The sequence below is a fragment of the Ruditapes philippinarum genome, unplaced genomic scaffold, assembly GCF_026571515.1.
Source record: "Ruditapes philippinarum isolate M1 unplaced genomic scaffold, ASM2657151v2 ctg2960_1_1_1_1, whole genome shotgun sequence".
NCBI classification, from domain to species: Eukaryota; Metazoa; Mollusca; class Bivalvia; order Venerida; family Veneridae; genus Ruditapes; species Ruditapes philippinarum.
Genome location: NW_026862374.1, coordinates 134,196 through 160,346, shown reverse-complemented (window position 1 = coordinate 160,346; position 26,151 = coordinate 134,196). Strand labels below are relative to the sequence as shown.

The following is a 26,151-nucleotide window of genomic DNA, read 5'->3' as shown; positions in this document are numbered from 1 at the left end:
TGCCGATTGATTTCGCGGACTTATCTCCCTTTTCAATATGGCTGCGCCCATGTTTTAAGTTTTATTTTCTTTCGACAGTTCAACTCAAAGAAGGGAAAACTGATAGCTGATGTTGTTTTGAAAATATATCGATAAAGGTAGATAATAATGAATGACAGAAGTTACCCCCTCACCAGGGGCACCAGTTCCTCCGTGACAATAGACAAAACATAAAAGAAATTAGTGGTGAGGGTGAATTCGGCCCTATATAGGATAATTAGTCCTTCATTGAAAGACATCTTCGAGGGCTCAGCGCAAGACTATTCTAACTCAATATTTTTCAGAAAATGGTTTTTTGACATTTTCTTGTATAAATTCCTTCAATGCATGTTCTGTTAAAAAGACTTAATTAATTTCCCACTAATTTTTAAGTTTTACACATTTTAAGAAAATATTCTATGTGGTGATATAATATATTCAGTGCAAAACTATTCTAAGTCAAGTAAGAATAGTTTGACAATCACTTTAAAGTTAAAAACTTGATATTCTTTTGTGCAAGACTATGCTAACTTCAGTTAGAATAGTCTAGCGAAATAAAAGATGCTGTTAACAGGAGTTATTGCAATTGGAACTATTCTAACTGAAAATAAACAAAGTCTGATGATGTCATCACAAGCTTTCATGATGTCATAAATTCCAAGAATATTTGTGACACTTTTTCTATGATCATATTTTACAGAATTTTACAGTTTTAAAACATATTCTGATGTGTTTTTGCCTGTTTTTTCGTTGTTTTCAAGATGAAGAAAATTTGATTCCTAATTTATTTATACCAAGTGTAACAATCAATTTCAAACACTTGTAAAGATTAATTTATTTTACTGACTCCATGACATTTCAAATTCTCTGTACAAAGAATAAAAAAAATAAAAAATCAGAACTCAGTATTATACAATTTTAGAAGAAATTTTCCATTTTTAGTCTGAAAATTTTACTTTTTATAGTAATGATGAATATTAAAGTTGCTTACATTTAAAGATTTATGGTTTATGGCCAATCAAGTTCACTTGATGGAGAAAATAGGGAAAAACCCAAAAAAAGGGTAACAAACACAATTGAAAATTTTTGGAGGCTGGGTTTGATTGACCTTTTCTGGAGGGTAGGGGAAAGTGAATTTTAACCGTCCACCCCCCTAAACCGGTTTAAGAGAATTCAACATTTTTTACACAAAAATTTTTGAATTTTAATTTAAAAACACCCAGATGTTTTTAAAACGGAGTTATAAAAATTCAATTTGAACTTTATTTCCCTTTCCCTTTAAAAACCGGCTTTGGTTAGAAAAGAATGTTTTTCCCCCTAAAAAAGGGAAAAAAAAGGGCCCGGAACTAAAAAAAGGGGTTTAAAAAGGGGGATTGAGGTTTATGAAGCTGATATACAGAAAAGACGTCAAAAGACAAATTTAAAAAGCAGGCAATAAACTAAGGGTGATTATACAGTATTCAAGTAGGGAATACTGATTAAGAAAGTGATATTTAAATGTCCCCGAACTGGCTTTCAGTAAAGTTTAAATACAACAACAGAAGAATAAAAACAAGCTTATCTCAATACAATCATTGCAAAAATCATCCTCTGAATTTAAATCTAAATTCAAAAATAAAAAAAATATATTATTTGAATTGAAGTGGTGCAGGTATTTTAATAATGACAAAATTATTAACCTTTTAGTTTATTTTAAACGAAGCTTTGAAAGTGTATTAAAAACATTTCAAAATTACTTGGGTTAAAGGAGACGACTTGTAAAATACACATATCTTGACCAAAACACAAAACTGTTTCAATTATTTGTGTTGGTCTAGGACAATCACAACAGATTGGTAACAAGGCCAAAAATTACCTCGTTGATGAAACAGATTAAAGCATTCACATCCATATGGTTGTATGTTTGAGTCCCCTTGTTCCTATATTTTCTGTATGTGTAACATTTGAGTGTTTACAAGTTTTATCATCATTGTTATACCAATTGTGCAATGAATACTTATGTGATATGATGTTTTTTCAAATTCTATTTAAATACTAATATGGGTAGAAGAAAAAGGAACAAGCAAAAAGGCAACAATATGACTGTAACAGTATTAAAACATTATATAATATTAAATCCCCGGGATAAAGCATGCAAAATGGGGCGATAATATTTTCTGACAATGTTTATGAAAGCATGCAGTTTTTATAGAAAGGGTCCTTTCCAGTCTGACATAAGTTCAGATCTACTTATTTCTTACATGTAGATCTGATTGCCCCCATTTTTATTTAATCTTCATTGTGATTCGGATTTCCCAGGAAAAGCTATTTTTAGCAATGAAATCAAACCGTCTTTACAGATAGGAATAAGACGAAGTATCTTAATATCATTTTCTGTTCAAGTAAAACATATGTGCCATATTATTGATCTTTGATAGAAAACAATTTGTTGAAGTCATGTGAAAAAAAAACTGGAAATTAAAGACTAAATTTTTAATAGACATTGTTGTTTTGCCAGTTTACCTGCCGGCTATCTGGACGATACAATGTTTGTTCTCAAAATTGTGAAAATGACCTACTCAGTAATGGTTTACCAGCCATTAAAGTTAGAAACCACATCGCTTTCAAACATTGTGAAAGCTTGCCGATGATTTGCTGTTCGAAAGGTTATGACAAGATGACAACCAATTGGTGGTCGTCAGATCCTAATGTTAGTGTTAATTAGAAGCTAATTTTAATCAGTATTCCTAAAAATTCTTATTATTCCAGTTTCAAATAGCATGATTTAAGTTTTCAAGCCTGTACATAATTGTTTTCTTTCTTTGTATTTACAAAAGTCTACTTTATAGTACATTTAGATTTATAATTTAGAAATACAATTTAATCAGAGTTATGTGCTTATGAATGTTGAATTTTTTTGAAATTTTTAATCTTGAAAACTTCCAGAACTTTTCACTGAATTTATGTATCTTCAGCAACATTTATTACTAATAGTAAAAAATATTTTGTTTTTTGATGATTTATTTCTTGAAATAAGGATTGTTTTTACTATTTAAAGCAGCACATTCTTTTTACATTATGACAATTAAGTAATACTACAATATTATGACAATTAATTACTGCTAAAATATTTCTAAAGTTCTAAAGAGTATATTAAATTTTGTGTTTTGTATTAAAATACACTTTTAAAATGTCAGTTTCTAAGAAATTTATAAAATGAACACCTAATGCAATTTTTGACACAGCCACAAGTGAAAGTATAACACTGCTGGTGTTCACAAATAAAATGAAATATTTTATGATCTTACATGTAAAATAAACAAATTTTACATTTATTTCATATGTTTTTAATGGTTTTAAGCCATTTTGATTTTTTTTCTGTGTATCATCATATATATTACTTTATCACATTATGTTTATATTCAAAAAATAATTCTGTTACAGTATTTCATTAATTTTGTTTGATTTTTAACATATGTGCAAATATTTAAGTGCCTCTAATCATATATCACATTATACTTATAATTAAGTGTATTTCTCACAATATTACCTTTATTTACATGCTTTTCAGTGGACAGTGAAATTATAAAATATCATTAACAGTAACACAGTAGCCAGACCTATCTGAATGCAGATGAAAAGAATATAACTTAAAAATATATAGAAATACCGTCAAAATACACATCATTATGAGTAAAAGGTGCTTGAATACAAAAAACACATAAATATCTAGTTATCTACATAGTCATATCAATTCAAAAATGTAACATTATGAGTAAAAGTTTACAGGATTATTTTTCAATAAGAACTATGTGACATCATGATTTTATGACATCATTAATGAGAGTGCATGTCGTTATTTGGCAAAAGTCAGGAAAAAAAGATTAAAACTGATAAAACAGGATGGAATAAATAGAAAATTTGTTTTTTTTTATGCAAAATCATATTATATTTGTAAAATTATAGTCACAGAACAATTTTACTATTAATTGAATTAATGATATTATGATTTATATCTTTTAAATTTGTGAAATGTCTAATGTGTTAGTAAATAATTCTGAATAACATCATGTATTTTTTACCAATACCTATTTAAATTAAAATAATAAGAGACTTAAAGCTGCATGCCTGAAGATGAACCAAAATATGTCAATAAAACCAAACTGAACAAAAGTATTCAGTAAAAAGATTTCAAGTTCCAAGTTATGTGCGAATTATGACCGATTTCGCAGTATTTTTCAACCTTAGTTCTATTGCATTACTAATGCAGTATTAAGGGCTATTTTAGCATATTTTGACCTCTTTTTGGTAATTAACATGGGTTGTAAGTACTGTTTACAATGTGAAAGTTATTTTCTTTTTTTCACTTCACAATGTTTTACTTTACTATAACACATTTTCAAATTTTTCATGAAAATTAGCATTAATCTGGAGGCGTGCTGCTTTAAAGGATTTTAAAATTCCTATAATGGAGGGTTAAAGCAGTCCTTTAATTGTGCATCAACAAGGATGCATTCACAGCCCAAGCATGCATGCACAATGCTTTCTAGCACAAAGTACCATAATCATGTTCATCATTTCATTATTTGTGTCATTGCAGTCAGTAATCCGGAGTCATGCATATAAAAAACTTGCAACAAAAGCTTTTGCCTCAACATGAGGATTAATATTAAGAATCTGCAGATTTCACTTTTAAGAATTTGTATTAACACAAAAGATATGACTAGAATGAAAGTTATTATCCAATTTTTGTGTTTGTATGAGGTTGCTAACACTTACAAGTACCAACTATATATTTAAGTAGGGTATAAATCACTGATAATTATGCAAATATGTAACAATATCAAATTATACTTTATATTATGGTCTTAGAACCGCCTGAAACCCTGATATCCCTTCAAAAATATTATTTAAGAAATCAAATTTACTTTCTAAAAGTAAACATGATATTCTAACTTGATAGATAAAAGATATTCTTAACTTTCAAGTTATTGCAAAAGTAATCTATCTTAAGATAGAATAGTTTTGCACGAGATTTAGGAATCAAAGGGACATACTTTATAGTGTTAAAGTATTCTAACTCAAGATAGAATAGTTTTGCACAATAAATATTCTGGAAAAAGTAGCTTTTCTAGTGCAATACTAGGCTATGTTAACATGTAGGCAATAAAATGCATATTTTACACTTTTCTTGAAAAAATGAACATGTACACAACTTATTTCTATTTTTTGATAAGATTGGTTGTGATTTTTTTTTCAAAAAATGAAATCAAAATAAATAACATATTTTTTCCATTTCCTGAAAATTTTTCAAAATACAAGTTAGAATAGTCTTGCGCCGAGCCCTCGTCTTACAGTTTGACGTTTATCGGATTTGGCCCATGTAAAAAATAGCTTCATATCTGCGGTTACGTATAAATATTTGGACTACTCTATAAAAAAACTGTTCAGCAATGAACAGGTCAAGAGCACAGCCTACATGTCACTCGTGCGACCAGGCCTTGAATATTGCTCCACCATCTGGAACCCTTATACCAAGGACCTTACACGCAAGCTCGAGATGGTCCAGAGGAGAGCTGCAAGATATGTGACGAACCGTTACCACAACACAAGCAGCGTATCCTCAATGATCCAACACTTGGAGTGGGAGACATTAGAGTCACGACGGACCAAAGCCCAGCTGACCATGATGTTCAAGATCACCAATGACCTTGTGGACATACCAGTCAGCGATTATCTCACCCCTGCCCGGAGCCGCACTAGAAGTGACCACTCCAAGAAGTTCCATCTACCATTAACATCTACATTGTACTACAAGAACTCCTTCTTCCCTCGTACAACCACGATATGGAACAGCTTACCTGCCTCCGTTGCAGAGGCCCCTGACTTGGTATCCTTCAAGCAGGGGCTATTAGCCCTCACATTCTAAGTCGCCTTAGGGGCCCAGCTACAAGTACCCACTAGTGATATTCAAGGCTGTGCCGGTAGCGGCCACCGTAACCGGAGAGGTTTGGATTGAAGAGGCGAAATATAGCTGGCCATACTTTTTGTCTATATCTCTACCTTTGTACTATCCAACCTCTTCTAACTTTCTATCATTTCTTGTATATTTCTTTTTCTTGACCTAGCACCACCCGTCGCGCCATAATCAAGTGTGATTGCGCCGACGTACAATGTAGATGTAGATGAGAAACCACAGGTGTGTGATTGGTCACCCCCCCCACACACACACACATACTTTTACCCACTCTTTATTTAACACTCCTACATTTCCAAAACAATGTAATCTGCAGTATTTTTCATTTGGAATATGTGTTGCAGGGTGAGTAAAATGTGCAGCCTGTCATACCGGGACTCAAACACATGACACTTCAGATACCTTTCCGCTGCTCTACCGACTGCTTATACATCTTGAACAGTTCTGAAATGTGACATATGTTTTGATAATTGATTATATATGCTTTTCATTCAATTTCCTTCATACCCCACAAAAAAATCATTTAACCCTTTACCACATATATACGCGAAACAACGCATTTTCGACCCCCCCCCCCCCCCCCCTTTTTTTAGGCCTGAAATAGTGAAAAAATGTCATATTTCGGCCCCAAACACATGTTTTCGCTTGAGAAATGTTGCTAAAAAAAATGAGCACTTTTTCGGCGCCGCCCCCCATCCAAAAGATACATCAGGGGGTTGCCAGAAGGGGGATGTGCCCCCTTCTTTTATAGGGGTTTGAAGGGGGGCGGAGTCCGCCTCATCGCCAAGAAAATTTTGGACTTGTGAGAGGCTTAAAATGACCCCAGGTCGATCATAAGGTAATGTGTAACCAACGCTGAAAAGCCTTTGACTCTATCTCAATCCCTTGACAAGTGACAGGGCTAGCACTGGCAAATTTTTTCTTTGAGCCAATTTTTCGCTGCGAAAATTGCCTGCCTGTATTTTATTTTCAAATCAGGCAATCAGGTACGGCATGAGATATTTCGGAAAACATAACTATATCCAGCTTTATTTTGGTAGTTTCCTTTTTTTTTATTATCAAATTAACAAATCTTACATGCATAATTTACAGTCAGTAATCATTAATGTCAGTCATTATAACATTTGCCAAAAGTCAGGCAGCAAGGTTCCCTTTATAGCATGACAATAAGGTCAATCTTTTTTTTTTTTTCAAGAATACTCTGTAAAGCTTCAAATGTCAAAAAAATTCCTTCTCATTTTTATGTTTTTGGAGCCATGATTAAGTCAGATTTAATTGACAATAACCCCCCCCCCCCCAAAAAAAAAACAAAACAAAAAAAAAAACCAAAAAAAACAAACTCATAATTCCTTTGATCTGTTTATCAATAAAATTTACTGGTCAAGTCACTAACTGCAGTACATAATATGTCGCTATTTCATACACAACTGCTGATTTGATTAGTGATAATCTTCAGATGCCGCTAGTTATTGTTTTATATTGAATATGAAGACCAATATTATCGTGTGCTTATTCAACAATCGGCCAGGTATTTTCAATAAGTGTCAAATTTATCAGTTCGTTGTGCTAGTATAATAAGGTCCTAAGTGCCATTATGTAACATTGCGGGAAATCGAGCTTAAAAATTTAGTTAACAAAAATATTAAAACAAAATAAAAATTTTCTCTTTAGAATTACAATACCCTATCTCCAGGAGTAGTGTTTATAACCATTTATATTTTAAAGGCGGTAACCATATATAATGGCATTATCTCTTTTAAAAGAATTAAAGGTTTTGCTTTGACTTACTGGTAATATTTCCTAGCAATTTATCAAATATGATACTAAACAAGGGTGCCATAGTCACAAAATACGCCCGTTTACGAAAGCTTTAGATGGAGATGGGGGCATTATGGATAAGTGTTATCTAGCAAGCAAGTTTTTATTCTTGGCACTGTGTTGTTAAATGAACCTTAAAACAAGTCAGTAGGGAAGATATGCACAGGATGTGTGACCTTGACCTTGGTCGCAGGGACCTGAATTTTATGCACGGCACTCAGCCTCACAATGATGAACATTTGTGCCAAATTATATTGAAATCCCAGACAAGCGTTTTTCTATGAGCTCTAACTGTGGCCTTCACCTTTGACCTAGAGACTTGGTTCATGTGCAGGGCACTACGTCTCATGGTGGTGAACAATTCTATAAAGTAACATTAAAATTCCTCCATGCATGTAGAAAATATGCTCCGGACAACATCTGGATATTTAATCATCTCCAGTGACCTTGACCTTGCAAATATTAACCTAAATTAAATGTGTCACACCTGTAGTCATGATAGTTACCATTTATGCTACAATCCATCAATAAATGATGACTAAATGGTCCCTATACACATCTTTAAATTTTTATCTGAACTTTGACCTCTATGTGTAACCTTGACTTTTACTGTGATGTCACGTATTTATATTTTTCTAAGTATTCAAAGTAGATGTGAAATCCCAGAAATACACTATATATTTTAAGTCCAGGGATTTTTTGGCTTATTTTATAGCTGATATTCGGTCATATTCCCAATTGAAAATTGACTTTTAATAGTATAATATTTCCCAATCCACAGTAAAAAATTCTCAATTGAAAGTTACTACTCGGGAGCCCTTTCATGCCTGAAATAATGCACAGATTGACACACAAGGTGTTTCTTGCCCAGTAAAGCTGGAAAGTTGTCATATGACCTCTATGTGTGGGTGCAACGTAAAATCCAACCTGAGAGATAATAAGTAAATAATTTTCAAATTATCTTCCTTTATGTGCTTATTGCTTCTTTTATGTGCTTTAATAATGCTTCTTCTATGTGCTTATTGCTCAAAAGTATTTCTATTGACACATACCAAAACTTCCCTTAGGTTGGGATGTTGGTAACTTTTTACAAATTCTTGTTCAATACCCAGCAGTTAACAAAACATGAAATTAAAATAGGATATGTTTATTTTCAGTGAATCTGTAATGATGCCACCCATTGGAAAGGTCGTAACAAGTCCTTGTTGCAGAACCACTGTAATTGACTTTATTAAAAGAGGTAGCTGTGCGTTTTTCAGTACAAGTAGATATAGAATGTATGATAAAACCCGCTACAGCCCGGATTACTACAGGTATAAGATGTCAATAAACAATAAGAGAAGTTTCCAAAATCATTTGATTCTCGGCCCAAATAAAATGAAGCGTCTGAAACGTTTACAGATGGAGTATGAAATTTTGAAAGCTACTGGAGAGCATGAGGTATGTTGATAATCCCATAACGTTTTGATCATTTTTAGCTCAACTATATGAAGGATATGGAGAGCTGTCCTACTGGCTCATGCGTCGACGTCCGCGTCCAGATTTCAGATTAAAGTTTTGGTGCAGTAAAATATTTTTCACTATAACTTTATCATTTCTTAAGGGATGAACTTCATACTTCAAATATATATTCCTTATCATCAACCACATCTTAAGTGACAAGATGCATAACCCTAGAACCAATATTTTAAGATTTATCTCCCCTAAAACTTAGAATTGTCCTTAAAAAATACTATATTTTACTGTTACTTCTTTATTTCTTAAGGGATGAATTTCATACTTCAAATATATGTTCCTTATCATCAACCACATCTTATGTTACAAGGTTCATAACTCTAGCATCAATATTTTCAGATTTATCTCCCCTTGAACTTAGAATTTTCCTAAAAAATATTATTTTTTACTGTTACTTATTTATTTCAAAAGGGATCAATTTCATACTTCAAATATATGTATCATATCATTAACCACATTAATGTGACAAGAGGTTCATAACTCTAGCACCAATATTGCAAGAATTATCTCCCCATAAACTTAGTTTTTTTTTACTAGAATAATGTTATTTTTTTGCTATTTTTAGCTCGACTATTCGCAGAATAATCGAGCTAATGCAGTCACCCATTTGTCGGCGTCGGCGTCCCTGTGGTTAAGTTTTTGTATGTAAGCTGGTATCTCCATAACTACTGAAGGGAATGGATTGAAACTTCACACACTTGTTCTCTGTGATTATCTAAGATGATTGGCACAAGTCCCATAACTCTGATTTGCTTTTTTTCATAATTATGCCCCTTTTTCAACTTAGAAATTCTTGGTTAAGTTTTTGTATGTAAGCTGGTATCTCCATAACTACTGAAGGGAATGGATTGAAACTTCACACACTTGTTCTCTGTGATTATCTAAGATGATTGGCACAAGTCCCATAACTCTGATTTGCTGTTTAACATAATTATGCCCCTTTTTCGACTTAGAAATTCTTGGTTAAGTTTTTGTATGTAAGCTGGTATCTCCATAACTACTGAAGGTAATGGATTGAAACTTCACACACTTGTTCTCTGTGATTATCTTAGATGATTGGCACAAGTCCCATAACTCTGATTTGCTTTTTTTCATAATTATGCCCCTTTTTCGACTTAGAAATTCTTGGTTAAGTTTTTGTATGTAAGCTGTTATCTCCATAACTACTGAAGGGAATGGATTGAAACTTCACACACTTGTTCTCTGTGATTATCTAAGATGATTGGCACAAGTCCCATAACTCTGATTTGCTTTTTTACATAATTATGCCCCTTTTTCGACTTAGAAATTCTTGGTTAAGTTTTTGCGTGTAAGCTGGTATCTCCATAACTACTGAAGGGAATGGATTGAAACTTCACACACTTGTTCTCTGTGATTATCTAAGATAATTGCCACAAGTCCCATAACTCTGATTTTGCTTTTTTACATAATTATGCCCCTTTTTCGACTTAGAAATTCTTGGTTAAGTTTTTGCATGTAAGCTGGTATCTCCATAACTACTGAAGGGAATGGATTGAAACTTCACACACTTGTTCTCTGTGATTATATAAGATGATTGGCACAAGTCCCATAACTCTGATTTGCTGTTTAACATAATTATGCCCCTTTTTCGACTTAGAAATTCTTGGTTAAGTTTTTGCATGTAAGCTGGTATCTCCATTACTACTGAAGGGAATGGATTGAAACTTCACACACTTGTTCTCTGTGATTATCTAAGATGATTGGTACAAGTCCCATAACTCTGATTTGCTTTTTTGCATAATTATGCCCCTTTTTCGACACATGAATTCTTGGTTAAGTTTTTGCATGTAAGCTTGTCTCTCCATAACTACTGAAGGGAAATCAATGTATTGAAACTTGAAGAGTTTGTACCTTTTCGGACAATTTTATGTATTCATATAGGTAAGCATTATTATACTCAATGAAACACCCTTGTGACAAATTTTCGAATAGTCGAGCGTTACTGTCCTCCGACAGTTCTTGTTAACTTATTAGTTTTAAAGGTATCTACCTCGAACTTCAAATCATCAATTACATTTTAAGTGACAAGGTTCATAACTCTTGAAGCAATATTTACAGATTTATCTCTCTTTGAATTTAGGATTTTCTTTAAGAAATATTATAACTTCTTTACTTTTTAAGGTATCTACAGTAACTTAAAACTTTAAATATATATTTCTTATCATTACACACATGTTGTGTGACAAGGTTCATAACTCTAGCATGACTATTTCTAGAATTATTCCCCTTGATCTTGGAATTTGTGTAAACAAAGTTATTTTTTTACCATATCTTAATACATAATTATACATAATTGATTTTTTTTTTTCATAGTTTTGTCTTCCTTACTGCGTCCAGTATTTTATCAGTCCAGCTTCGCTGTTTTCTGTGACATCTCTTGCTCACTTGTCAAACATATTGCTCTGCAAGGTTTGCTTTGTTGTTTTCTATTGTATGTGACAATTCACAAAAGAGTACTATATTTAAGTATGTCATTTTTAGATAAATTGTTTCATATAATTGTCCAATCAAAAGAATTAATTTGCCAGCAATATAACGGCCATCAATTCCCTCTTGTTGAAAAATCATGATGGAGTATTCTGTTTCAGTTACATGTATATACAAATAGGCATGATAAATATGTCATTTCATAATTATAAGTGCAAACTCATTATTGTAAATTTGACATCATTTTCACACACACACATTAATACATTATTTACTTGGCAAGTTAATGAATAATTAATAATATGAGCTGCGTCACATCAAAATCAACATAATGGGTTTGCGACCTCCGCGCAGTCTGATCAGGATCCATGCTGTTAATTCGCTATCAGTTTCTCTACTTGTAATAGGGTTTGTAAGAAAACAGCATGGATCCGGATGCGCAGGCTGGTCTGGATCCATGCTGGTCGCAAACCCATTATGTTGGTTTTGACGTGACACGGCTCATATGTCTTGATCTGATATCTGATGTCACATGATCTTTAAACTTGGTTTATGTCAAGATTACTTCCAGAGGTTTGTGTGATACATGTTTAATTATTTATTTCAGGTACCATATGAAATGAATACTTACTTGTGGAGAGACATTGTACTAGCACAATCTAAAGACCAGAGGATGCTTCTTTATAAAGATATCTTGTCCGAACAGAAAGACTTATATGTAATGGAGATAAGAATGTCTGAAATAGAAGTTGAAATGTTATCTTACATCAATGCAATAGAACAGAATGGATATACTGACAAGTCAATGTTGCTTGTTGATGACAACTGCGTCAGAAATAGGCAACATATTCAAGATATAAGTACAGATATGTGTAATTACAATTTAAGTCAAGATCTTGTTATTGACTTTGGAGTTTCAAATAGGAATCTTGAACAAAATATGCCTAGGAAATTAGACGATTTACGACTTACTTTGGAAATGAATAGAAGACATGTACAGTCTTTTAAAATCCATATTGCAAACTGTGGTCAGGTGGAAAAATGTGATGAAGATTCAAAAATTGTTTTTGATAACATAATGAAAGATTTTCCACTTGTGTCATATCATGACGGCCATATCTTCAATGAATTTAAAAAAGAAAGACTTGTGTTTTTAACTCCGTGGGTAAAAGATGATATTAAGGAGATCAATGATTGTGTTCCTGTATTACTTCTGGAGAATCAAATGTATACTAACGGTTATGATGCTTATAATGCTGTTTTAAACTCGCGTGGTATTAATAAAGCCAGACTTCCAGTAAATCAATATGTAAGGTATGTTAAAGGTTTTTACATGAACTAGCTTTTAAGCTCACTAGAACCAAAGTTTTAGGCTGAGTTATTAGTGTGGTAAGGGGGGGGGGGTACTCTGGAATACCATGATGATTCTTGGTCATCTTAGTGTATGAAACTTCTGCTCAAAATAACTTTATGGTCAAACAGAATCAGATGTTTTCCTTTAAATTTCCTTGACCTTGAAATTAATGAATTTTGCTATAATTATGGATAGGTTCAATTCATACTTAAACAAAATAACACAATTAACTTTAGCAACTCAAGTTGACCTTGATCTTCAAATGCCCTTAACCAAATTGTTAAATTTTGCTAAAATTGGCCATAATTTTGTTATTAGTAGATGCATTTGATTGATATTGGACATTTAAACACTGTCATGTTGAGATTTATCTCAACCTGTGAGGATAAAATAATAACTTTTCATAAAATGGGTCAAAACTTATTTATAATTATTTCATTTTTTTGTGCTTGGACATAACAAGCTTTTGATTATTAATTTTAAACAGGTAGAATTGGATTTAACTTTAACCTTAATAATGCTGTTTACCTCTATAGTAATTGTTTTTCTAAATATAGCCATACCTTTTTATTTATTAATGAATGGATTTGAAGATTGCTTGGACAAACCAACACTTATCATACATTTCTCAAGCTAAGACTTGGACCTTAAAATGACTATGACAGTTAGTCCAAAATCATTAAATTTTTCAAAAATTTCCATTATTGTGTTATTAATTGACTGGTTTGATTTAAATGTAGACTAACAAATAAAACCATCAAGTGAAGCAATTTGAGTATGACATTGACCAATAAATGACCCTAACCTTTAAAGTCAAATTATTAAATGAAATTATCATAAAATTAGCCATATATTTTTAGCTCGACTATTCGAAGAATATGAGAGCTATTGTAGTCGCCCCGGCGTCGGCGTCCGCGTCTGCGTTGGTTAAAGTTTTTTGTAAAGTCAAATATCTCAATCATTACTTGAGATATTCAATTGAAACTTACAATACTTATTTATAGTAACAAGGTACATCATATTGACAAGTTGGATAACTCTGTCTACAATATTGACAGAATTATGCCCCTTTTTAACTTAGAAATTTTGGTTAAAGTTTTTTGTAAAGTCAAATATCTCAATAATTACTTGAGATATTCAATTGAAACTTACAATACTTATTTATAGTAACAAGGTACATCAGACTGACAAGTTAGATAACTGCCTACAATATTGACAGAATTATGCCCCTTTTTAACTTAGAAATTTTGGTTAAAGTTTTTTGTCAATTATTGCTTGAGATATTCAATTGAAACTTACAATACTTATTTATAGTAACAAGGTACATCAGATTGACAAGTTGGATAACTCTGCCTACAATATTAACAGAATTATGCCCCTTTGGAACTTAGAAATTTTGGTTAAAGTTTTTTTGTAAAGTCAAATATCTCAATTATTGCTTGAGATATTCAAATGAAATTTAAAATACTTTTTTATAGTAACAATGTACATCAGTTTGCAAAATTGCATAACTCTGCCTGCAAAATTTGAAGAATTATTTGCCCCTTTGAAACTTAGAAATTTTGGTTAAAGGTCTTCAAAGATATTTACTTGAAACTTTGCACATGCACTTAGGGTCATAATTGGAGGGTCATAATTGTATGTCACTGACCAAGTTCCATAACTCTATCTTGCATTAAGGCTGATTCATATCCCCTTTTCTACTTAGTCTCTTGGTTAATGTTTACATGCAAGTTTTACATATCTCAATAACTATTAAAGATATTTATTTAAAACTTCACATTTGCATTAAGGGTCATAATTGTAGGTCACTGACAAAGATCCATAATTCTATCTTGCATTTAGGCTGATTTTTCTCCCCTTTTTCAACTTAGAAATTCATGGTAAAGTTTTGCTTGTAAGCTGTTATCTCAATTACTACTGAAGGGTTTGTGCCCTTTTTTTGGGACAATTTTATGCATTCATAATAATAAAGCAGTGATTTACTTGATAAAACATCTTAATTAGAAGCCTATGTACCTTTTCTGTCAAATTTATGTATTCATAGGTAATTAGTATTATTATACTCAATAAAACAACCTTGTGACATTACCTTCCGAATAGTCAAGCCAATATTGTATAATTAGACTCTCTCTAAGGCCTATAACATGAATTTATTAAAAAAAAATTAGACCTTTTGTGATCTTAAAAAATTTAACATTATCAAGGCTCTTTTACTATCAAGCACTTAGAATAGTTGAGCGTGCTGTCCTACCGACAGCTCTTGTTATTAATGAACTGATTTGATTCATATTTTGACATAACAACACTTTGGACAAAGTCTTTATATAAAGAATAACCTTGACTTTAAACTTTCCTTGACCGTCAAGGACAAATATGAAAATTTCTTTGAGTTCTCTAAGTAACTAATGCACAAATATAATTGACATTTTGACCAAATGACATGTTAGACAACATATTATACTGCCTGAAGTGAATACAATTTTAAACTTTAAATTAATTATCTTCAAGGTCCTATTAGCTAATGTCTGTATTGAACAAAAAGTAGAGCTATGATAACCGCTGCATTGTCATTATCTTGACATGGTGCAGTTGTTACACAAGGGGCATATTTCTGAAAGCAATATTTTTGGAGTTATGTCCTTTTTAGCTCGACTTTTTTTTTTTTGAAAAAAAAAGTAGAGGTATTGTTATAGTCAGGTCGGCGTTGCCGTTGCCGTTGCCGTTGCCATCTCCGTTGCCGTTGCCGTCCGAAAACTTGTACCTGGATCATAACTTTTTTATTTCTTGATGTATTGTCTTCATACTTGGCCACAACAACCCTTGGGACAAGACCTTTCAGTAGACCACACTAACCTTGACCTTCATCCATAAAGGACCTTGACCTTCAAGGTTAAAAGTCCAATTTTTGCTTGTTCATGCTGTTATTGGCTGTTACTTTGTTATTTTTGAATGGATTGTCTTCAAACTTGAACATAATAATCTTCAAGGATATCCCTTAAAAATAACCATTCAGACCTTGACATTCACTCATCAATGACCTTGACTTTGAAGGTCAAATTATTGAAATTTTCATTTTTTTGGCTATTATTGGCTGTAACTTTGTTATTTTTGAATGGATTGTCTTCAAACTTGAACATAATCTTCAAAGATAACTGTTAAAAATATACCGAAAGACCTTGACCTTCACTCATTAATGACATTGCCTTTGAAGGTCAAATTATTGAAATTTTCATTGTTTTGGCAGTAACTGACTGTAACTTTGCTATTTTTGAAGGGATAAACTTCATATTATAACAGAACATTCTTAAGGACCAGACCTTGTTGTTTATCAAACCCAAATTTGCTTGGGCTCTTTAATGACCTTGACCTTGAAGGTTATATTACTGAATTTTCTCAGATTGTGCATTTATTGGTGTGTGTGTATGTATAGTATATGTATTATATATATATATATATATATATAAATGTGTGTGTGTATATATATACATATATGCAGGTATATATATATATAAATATATATATGCATGTATATATATACATATATAGATATATATATATATATATCAAATATATATATATCAAATATATATATATATATATATATATATATATATACATATATATACATGTATATAATTGCGTCATGTTTTTCTATTTTTAGAAATTGCGTCATTTTTTCTATTTTTAGAAATTGCGTCATTGTTGCTATTTTTAACCAGGTTTTCCGAAGGAAAAAACTGGTTATTAGATTGAGGTATGTCGGCGGGCGGGCGGGCGGATGGGCGGACGGGCGGGCGTAAACAATTTCTTCTGTGCGCAACTCCTCCTACATTTCTCAACGGATTTTGACCAAACTTTCACAGAAGCTTTGTCATCAAGTGCCCTGGCGCATATTGTCGGGGTTTTGCGATTAGAAAATATTTGACCTAATTATGGCCCTTTGTTTTTTTTCCTTATATAAAATATATAGTGAACAATTTCTTCTGTGCGCAACTCCTCCTACATTTCTCAACGGATTTTGACCAAACTTTCTCAGAAGCTTTGTCATCAAGTGCCCTGACACATATTGCCAGGGTTTTGCGATTGGTATATATTTGACCTAATTATGGCCCTTTGTCTTTTTTCCTTATATAGAATATATAGTGAACAATTTCTTCTGTGCGCAACTCCTCCTACATTTCTCAACGGATTTTGACCAAACTTTCACAGAAGCTTTGTCATCAAGTGCCCTGGCGCATATTGTCGGGGTTTTGCGATTAGATAATATTTGACCTAATTATGGCCCTTTGTTTTTTTTCCTTATATAAAATATATAGTGAACAATTTCTTCTGTGCGCAACTCCTCCTACATTTCTCAACGGATTTTGACCAAACTTTCTCAGAAGCTTTGTCATCAAGTGCCCTGACACATATTGCCAGGGTTTTGCGATTGGTATATATTTGACCTAATTATGGCCCTTTGTTTTTTTTCCTTATATAGAATATATAGTGAACAATTTCTTCTGTGCGCAACTCCTCCTACATTTCTCAACGGATTTTGACCAAACTTTCTTAGAAGCTTTAATTTGTTATCAAGTGCCTGGCACATATTGTCGGGGTTTTGTGATTGGATAATATTTGACCGAATTATGGCCCTTTGTATATTTTTTCCTTATACAGAATATATAGAGAACAATTTCTTCTGTGCTCAACTCCTCCTACATTTCTCAACGGATTTTGACCAAACTTTCTTAGAAGCTTTGTTTTCAAGTGCCTGGCACATATTGTCGGGGTTTTGTGATTGGATAATATTTGACCGAATTATGGCCCTTTGTATATTTTTTCCTTATACAGAATATATAGTGAACAATTTCTACAGTGCGCAACTTCTCCTACATTTCTCAACGGATTTTGACCAAACTTTCACAGAAGCTTTGTCATCAAGTGCCCTGGCGCTCACTAAATTCCCATGTTTCTTCCAAGACATCATTCAAGTATTTTTTTAAAATTGTGAACATACTTTTCTTGATATCGCACAAAACACCACACGCCAATATTGTTGACAAAAGAAAATGACAAGAGACGCAAAAATGTAAAAATTAAGCAAAAATAAAGTACTGTTTACCTTTCTAAAACATTTGGGAAAAAAAGGCGAATAGACAACATAAAATTTCTCAATCATTTTTGTTTGAGGAATATTAAAAAAGCCATAATTCCTCCTAAAAGTTCAATTAAAAACAAATGCCCCTTCATGACAAAGCTTCTGTGAAATATTTTGCTGAAAACCTGGTTGCATCGCATTGCGATGTTTCTTGTTAGAATTTGCGTCATTTTTTTCTATTTTTAGAGATTGCGTCATTGTTGCTATTTTTAGAAATTGCATCATTTTTTTCTATTTTTAGAAATTGCGTCATTTTGGTTCTATTTTTAGAAATTGCGTCATTGTTTCTATTTTTAGAAATTGCGTCATTTTTTCTATTTTTAGAAATTGCGCCATGTTTTTCTATTTTTAGAAATTGCGTCATTTTTTTTCTAATTTTAGAAATTGCATCATGTTTTTCTATTTTTAGAAATTGCGTAATTTTTTTCTATTTTTAGAAATTGCGTCATTTTTTCTATTTTTAGAAATGGCTTGATTTTTTTTCTATTTTTAGAAATTGCGTCATGTTTTTCTATTTTTAGAAATTGCGTCATTTTTTTTCTATTTTTAGAAATTGCATCATGTTTTTCTATTTTTAGAAATTGCGTCATTTTTTTCTATTTTTAGAAATTGCATCATGTTTTTCTATTTTTAGAAATTGCGTCATTTTTTTCTATTTTTAGAAATTGTGTCATTGTTGCTATTTTTAGCTCACCTGTCACAAAGTGACAGGGTGAGCTTTTGTGATCGCTTTTCGTCCGGCGTCCGTCCGTCCGTCGTCCGTCCGTCGTCCGTCCGTCGTCCGTCCGTAAACTTTTGCTTTAAAAGACATCTCCTCATAAACCACTGAGCCAATTTCATCCAAACTTCACAGGAATGTTCCTTTGGTGGTCACCTTTAAAAATTGTTCAAAGAATTTAATTCCATGCAGAACTCTGGTTGCCATGGCAACCGAAAGAAAAATCTTTAAATATCTTCTTTTAAACAACCCTAAGAGCTAGAGCTTAGATATTTGGCATGAAACATCTTCTAATGAGTGTCTACCAAGTTTGTTCAAATAAAAGCCCTGGGGTCAAAATTGGCCCCGCCCCAGGGGGTCATTGATTTTCCCTATATGCATATAGTAAAAACTTAAAAAATCTTCTTTTAAAGAACTGTAAGAGCTAGAGCTAAGATATTTGGCATGGAACATCTTCTAGTGAGTGTCTACCAAGTTTGTTCAAATAAAAGCCCTGGGGTCCAAATTGGCCCCGCCCCGGGGGGTAATTGATTTTCCCTATATGCATATAGTAAACACTTAAAAAAATCTTCTTTTAAAGAACTGTAAGAGCTAGAGCTTAGATATTTGGCATGAAACATCTTCTAGTGAATGTCTACCAAGTTTGTTCAAATAAAAGCCCTGGGGTCAAAATTGGCCCCGCCCCAGGGGGTCATTGATTTTCCCACTATGCATAAAGTAAAAACTTAAAAAAGCTTCTTTTAAAGAACCCTAAGAGCTAGAGCTTTGATATTTGGCATGAAACATCTTCTAGTGAATGTCTACCAAGTTTGTTCAAATAAAAGCCCTGGGGTCAAAATTGGCCCCGCCCTGGGGGGTAATTGATTTTCCCTATATGCATATAGTAAAAACTTAAAAAATCTTCTTTTAAAGAACCGTAAGAGCTAGAGCTTAGATATTTGGCATAAAACATCTTCTAGTAAATGTCTACCAAGTTTGTTCAAATAAAAGCCCTGGGGTCCAAATTGGCCCCGCCCCAGGGGGTCATTGATTTTCCCTATATGCATATAGTAAAAACTTAAAAAATCTTCTTTTAAAGAACTGTAAGAGCTAGAGCTTAGATATTTGGCATGAAACATCTTCTAGTGAATGTCTACCAAGTTTGTTCAAATAAAAGCCCTGGGGTCAAAATTGGCCCCGCCCCAGGGGGTCATTGATTTTCCCTATATGCATATAGTAAAAACTTAAAAAATCTTCTTTTAAAGAACCCAAAGAGCTAGAGCTAAGATATTTGGCATGAAACATCTTCTAGTGAATGTCTACCAAGTTTGTTCAAATAAAAGCCCTGGGGTCAAAATTGGCCCTGCCCCAGGGGGTCATTGATTTTCCCTATATGCATAAAGTAAAAACTTAAAAAATCTTCTTTTAAAGAACCCAAAGAGCTAGAGCTAAGATATTTAGCATGAGACATGTTCTAATGGGTGTCTACCAAGTATGTTCAAATAAAAGCCCTGGGGTCAAAACTGGCCCCGCCCCGGGGGTCATTGATTTTCCTTATATACATAGCAAAAACTTAAAAATCTTCTTTGAAAAAACCCAAATAACTAGAGTTTAGATATTAAGCATGAAACATCTTTAAGTAAATATCTACAAAGTTTGTTCAAATAAAAGCCCAGGGGTCAAAACTGGCCCTGCCCGAGGGGTGTCATTGTTTTTAACTATATGTGTATAGTAAAAACTTAAAAAATCTTCTTTTAAAGAACCCAAAGAGCTAGAGCTAAGATGTTTAACATGAAACATCTTCTTATGGGTGTCTACCAAGTCTGTTGAAATAAACAAATAAAAGCCCTGGGGTAAAAATTGGGCCGGGGGGGGGGGGAGGCTATATACAGGTGAGCGACCTTTAGAAATTGCGTCATTTTTTTCTATTTTTAGAATTTGCTTGATTTTTTTTCTATTTTTAGAAATTGCGTCATGTTTTTCTATTTTTAGAAATTGCGTCATTTTTTCTATTTTTAGAAATTGCGTCATTGTTGCTATTTTTAGAAATTGCGTCATTTTTTTCTATTTTTAGAAATTGCGTCATTGTTTCTATTTTTAGAAATTGCGTCATTTTTTCTATTTTTAGAAATTGCGTCATGTTTTTCTATTTTTAGAAATTGCGTCATGTTTCTATTTTTAGAAATTGTGTCATTGTTGCTATTTTTAGAAATTGCGTCATTTTTTTCTATTTTTAGAAATTGTGTCATTATTTCTATTTTTAGAAATTGCGTCATTGTTGCTTTTTTTAGTAATTGCCTCATTTTTTCCTATTTTTAGAAATTGCGTCATTGTTTTTATTTTTAGAAATTGCGTAATTGTTGCTATTTTTAGTAATTGCTTCATTTTTTTCTATTTTTAGAAATTGTGTCATTGTTTCTATTTTTCGAAATTGCTTCATTTTTTTTTCTATTTTTAGAAATTGCGTCATTGTTTCTATTTTTAGAAATTGCGTCATTTTTTCTATTTTTAGAAATTGCATCATTTTTTTCTATTTTTAGAAATTGCGTCATTTTCTCTATTTTTAGAAATTGCGTCATTGTTGCTATTTTTAGAAATTGCGTACTCTTGCTATTTTTAGAAATATGCTTAATGTTTCTATTCATATATATACAAAATATATAAACAAAACTAATGTGACAAGACAGACCAACTAAATTTATAAAAAGGAAACATCAATATATGTTCAAACCTTTCTATGTTTGCGTTTAGAAAAAGTAAAAAGTCGAGCGTTGCCCCCGCCCGGCGGTGGCTCTTGTTACTTAGATTATGTTTGTCAAAAGTGGAAATATTTTAACAAACAAACATTAACACTGCATATTGCACTCTTGTTTATTTGTGAAATTTGCTGTTTTTGGTTCATTCTTGGACAGAACAACATTCAGGGCAAAACTTTAAAAATTGAGTTGTTCAAAATATGACCTTGATCTTTGACAGACCTTCACTCATAAAGGCCTCTATCAGTGTTTTTGCATTTGAATTTATGAAAAAGTAAGGTTTGTCTCCTGTTTGTTTTGGCTCTTGTTTTATTTGAGAGGGTATTTCTCACATTAGGTTATAAAGTTCTAGATTACTCTTTACTGTAAGGCAAGGTGAGGTATCTAATGCCTACACTCTTCAATTTAAACACTGTTTTGGGGTATATGATTTACCCAAAACACATTTTCAATGAAAAGTTTCTCAGGTTTGGTAGGTTTTCTTTGTACATGCATTTATATAGTAAAAGCTTAAGATTCACTCTTGAAATAACAAATCTAGGCCTTAGATATGTGACATGAAACATTGTCTCTTGGGCCTCAAGCTTGTACATGTACAGCCCTTAGGTCAATATTGGCTCTGTCCTGTTGTTATGGGTTTTAATTATAACATATGAATATTGTAAGATCTTCTTTAAAAAATCCTCTCGACATAAACTCACAAGGCCCTGCTACATTGAAATTTGCCCTCACATATTGTATGGATACAGGGACCCCTTCTCAGTGCCTTGGGATATATACCATTTCAGCCCGATGTTGGGTTCCAAATGTCGAAATAAATGTACCGCCTGACTGGTGCTTAAACCAGGGACCCTCAGAATGCTTTACCTTGGTTCAACTGACTGCTTTACCTTGGTTCAACTGACCGCTTACACATTTTCCTCCCAAATTAGTGGACAGTTCAATAGTGTGACAATTTGCCAATTTAAATGAGGTTCAATTTTAAGATACAATAGTTAGCATATGAGGCAATACTTCATGCACAATTAGTACTGAGCAGAGGTAAAGTGACATACTTTAGAGGTCAAATTTTAGACTCGAGCATTTTGTCAAGACTAAAGTAAATGCTACCTTAGAGGAGGAGTTGCCTTCTTATTTCTATTTTTATATTTTCCTATATTTAGGCCATGAAAATCCTATATTTTAATTACATTCCTATATTTTTGTGATGGGAAATGAGTGGACATCCTGTATAATACACATATAAAATGATAAATATTTTCAAAACTTCTGCTATTGCTAAATTGCATTAATATACAATGCACCTCTGTTGTTTGTACAACAGTACTTAATTCAGAATAAACTAACACTCTCTAAGAGAAATGTCTCACATCAAATACATGAACAATAATTTTGTCTCTCAAAGATTGTACTTGGTTTTACTGTATATTAAATTCACTACCTTCTGCTATTATTGAAACTTTAAAACAAATTGCTGTATTCAAGATTATATGTGTTTGTTTTAAAAATGTTTCTATATATCTGATCAAATAGTTAATATATCTTAATATTTATTAATTTGTTTGCAGGTTTTTAGGAGCCAACAATAACTATTTTTTCTCAGTGGTAGAAAATATTGGAGTGTTACAGGATATGAACGTACATCATGACTGGCAAAAAGCAACCATAGACAACATGTTATTACCCAGCTATAAGTATGAAATTAAAAAGGATGAAATGAAACCTACATACAGAAAAAGTAACAATGACACTATTTATGATATATTAGAATCAATACAAAGTAAAAACTGAATAAATCCAACCTCATTAATATGACTGACTCCACACTGTTCAATGGCAGATTTAACATTTGTTATGTTGTAACAACTTTAACCATAAGCATTGTTTTATTTCTAATTTATTCAATATTTTGTTACTTACTTTCAGTGTTAGTGGTACTCTAAATTTCATACTTCAATTGGTCTACAATGGGCAATTTTTATATAAGTATTTCAAATGTTAATAACAACAATAGAAATGTATCAATTTGATATGCTTATAAGATATTTCTATTATAATATTGACAGAGTTGTAAGTGATTTGCTAAAGGCATTATACTCAACATCACTAATTTTGCGTCATTACTTTTTTCACAATAATGGCACATTTCCATGTAAACAGGGCCTAAAAGTAACCCTACATTTTCTTGGAGAGCATGTTTCCCTAACAACACAATTATTTTTTTAGACCTAGTGTTAAAATTGGTCAAAATTGACGTATTATAGTTATACCCCTAAACAACAAAGTTTTTGTGTAAAAATTTAAAATCTGTAGATTTTTACTAGAAATAGAACTGCATTTTACTCATTTCTTTGATCTACTGACTACATCTTCACCATTAAATAAGTAAGGATAATAATGCCACTGGGAGCATTAGGTCAAGGTCATTTGCTTACAATAGAATATTCAGCTTCTACTCAGTAACTTCAGTGCACTTTTACCTATTAATTGCTGTCACATCAAAACTTGGTCGTTGAAAACCTGGTTATCGTCGCTTTGTGGTGCTTCTTATTTTGATTGAAATGTTGTAACGTTTTCTTGAGTCATTTAGAAGAAAAATGACAATTTTTTATACTGTAAGTTCACTGTTTTTCTTCTTGTTTTGAAGTGTTAAGTACCATGAACTAAAAGAAGCAAGGTCATGTATATGATAAATAACAATATTTATTTTTTGCTATATATACTAATAGATATGTTTTATTTGATCATGTATCTCACACTAACAACATACATATATAATTCTTTTATAGTTTGTCACATATGATTCTCAATACTATCAAAATTACCATTGGACCAGTTCACTTTAATATGTTCTTATAAGAAATTTTATTCACTGTATAAACAATATGATTTTATAAGACTTTTACACACTGAACATGGGGCGTCCATATCTGAGTGGTTAAGGTTGTTGAAAATGCGGCTTTCTTTACACCTGTTTCAAAAGCATTTGCTATCAAATTTTATATAATCAATGGAATTATTTCTATTGCTGGACTTTTAGCTGGACTGTTCAGAGCTGGTATTCTCTATAATTATTAACATAATGGACACACATCCCATAACTCTGGGTTACCTTTTAAGAGAGTTATGCCCCTTATCTTACTGTTGTGCAATGAGAATTTGCTGCGTTCATAATCTGATAAATTAGGTCTGTTGAACAGAACACTGGTATTCTTAGTTAATGTATATACTAGGCATAATGATAAGTTCATACAAAACTAGCAACATGTTACAGTATAGTGGGTGTCAGCGTTTCCATTATTTACTAAATTTCAGAATGTACAATTTGTTTTTGAGAAACAATTCAAACCGTTACCCTTTTATATGTATTTTTATAGATTTTATTAGTCTTACTTTTCTTTTCTTTTATTTCATAAGTCCAAAATGCTATAAAATATTCTAAACCAATAAATAGTGACAATTTCCAATTTATTAAATTTTGCAAACTTTTGTAAATTGAATTCTGCAATCTTTTGTAAATAAAATATATATTTCAAATAACTTTCTTGTTTCATTGAAACCCTCAATACACTGTGTAATGATATCCTCTTACATTGTTTGCAATGCCATTTTGTCATGCTACTATTTTATGTTATTTGTCAGAACCCTGATATAGCCTTTGACTCAATAAACTTGTAAACTAAACTTGTAAACTTGAAAATACAACTATTTTCCAAACTGCCAGACTGTCTGTCAGACCATCTGTCTTTCTGTCCGTCTCTAAAAACTGTATATTGAGATAAATTTTAAAGTACTTTCCAACAAATAAACTTAAACTAAAGCAAAGTTGACACACAAGTTATACATATTCATCCTGAGAAAATTTGATCTTTGATTATATACTACTCAAAATTTGCTAAGTATCACTTTTTCTACAGTGCCTTATTTTGAGCTCAGCGGAAGGCTCAGGGTGAGCTTTTAGTATCAAAGGGGGATACTCCGGCGTCCGTCGTCCGGCGTCCTTCATCATGCGTCAACAAACAATCGTCTTTTTCTCTTTAACTGCTGGGCAGATTTACTTCAAATTTGGTCTGTAGCATCCTTGTGACAGTCACATTTGAATGTGCTCATGTCATTTCAATTGGCTCCTTTTAGGGGTCAACAGAGCTAAAAAATAGAAAAAAACCTTTAAACATCTACTACAGAACTGATTGATGGATGATCACCAAACTTTGTCTGTAGCATTCTTGGGTAGTCTTTTATCAAGTTTGCTCATATTAATTTGATTGGCCCCTTTTAGGGGTCTCTAGGGCTTAAAATAGAATAAAACCTTTAGACATCTTCTTCTACAGAACTAATGGATGGATGATTACCAAACTTTGTATCATTCTTGTTTTAGTGGTCTATAGGGCTAAAAATAGAAAACCCTTTAAACATCTTCTACAGAACTAATTGATGGATGATCAC

General features: G+C 32.3%; 1 protein-coding gene across 1 annotated transcript; it reads left to right on the top strand.

Moving 5' to 3' along the window:
* Positions 1-13: 13 nt before the first annotated feature.
* LOC132718914 (uncharacterized) lies at positions 14-25,731 on the top strand. The gene is made up of 4 exons (XM_060702613.1): positions 14-137; positions 8,950-9,232; positions 12,363-13,069; positions 23,274-25,731. The coding sequence occupies exons 2-4, from the start codon at positions 8,960-8,962 to the stop codon at positions 23,494-23,496; spliced, it is 1,203 nt and encodes a 400-aa protein (XP_060558596.1). The 5' UTR covers positions 14-137; positions 8,950-8,959; the 3' UTR covers positions 23,497-25,731.
* The last annotated feature ends 420 nt before the right edge of the window (positions 25,732-26,151 follow it).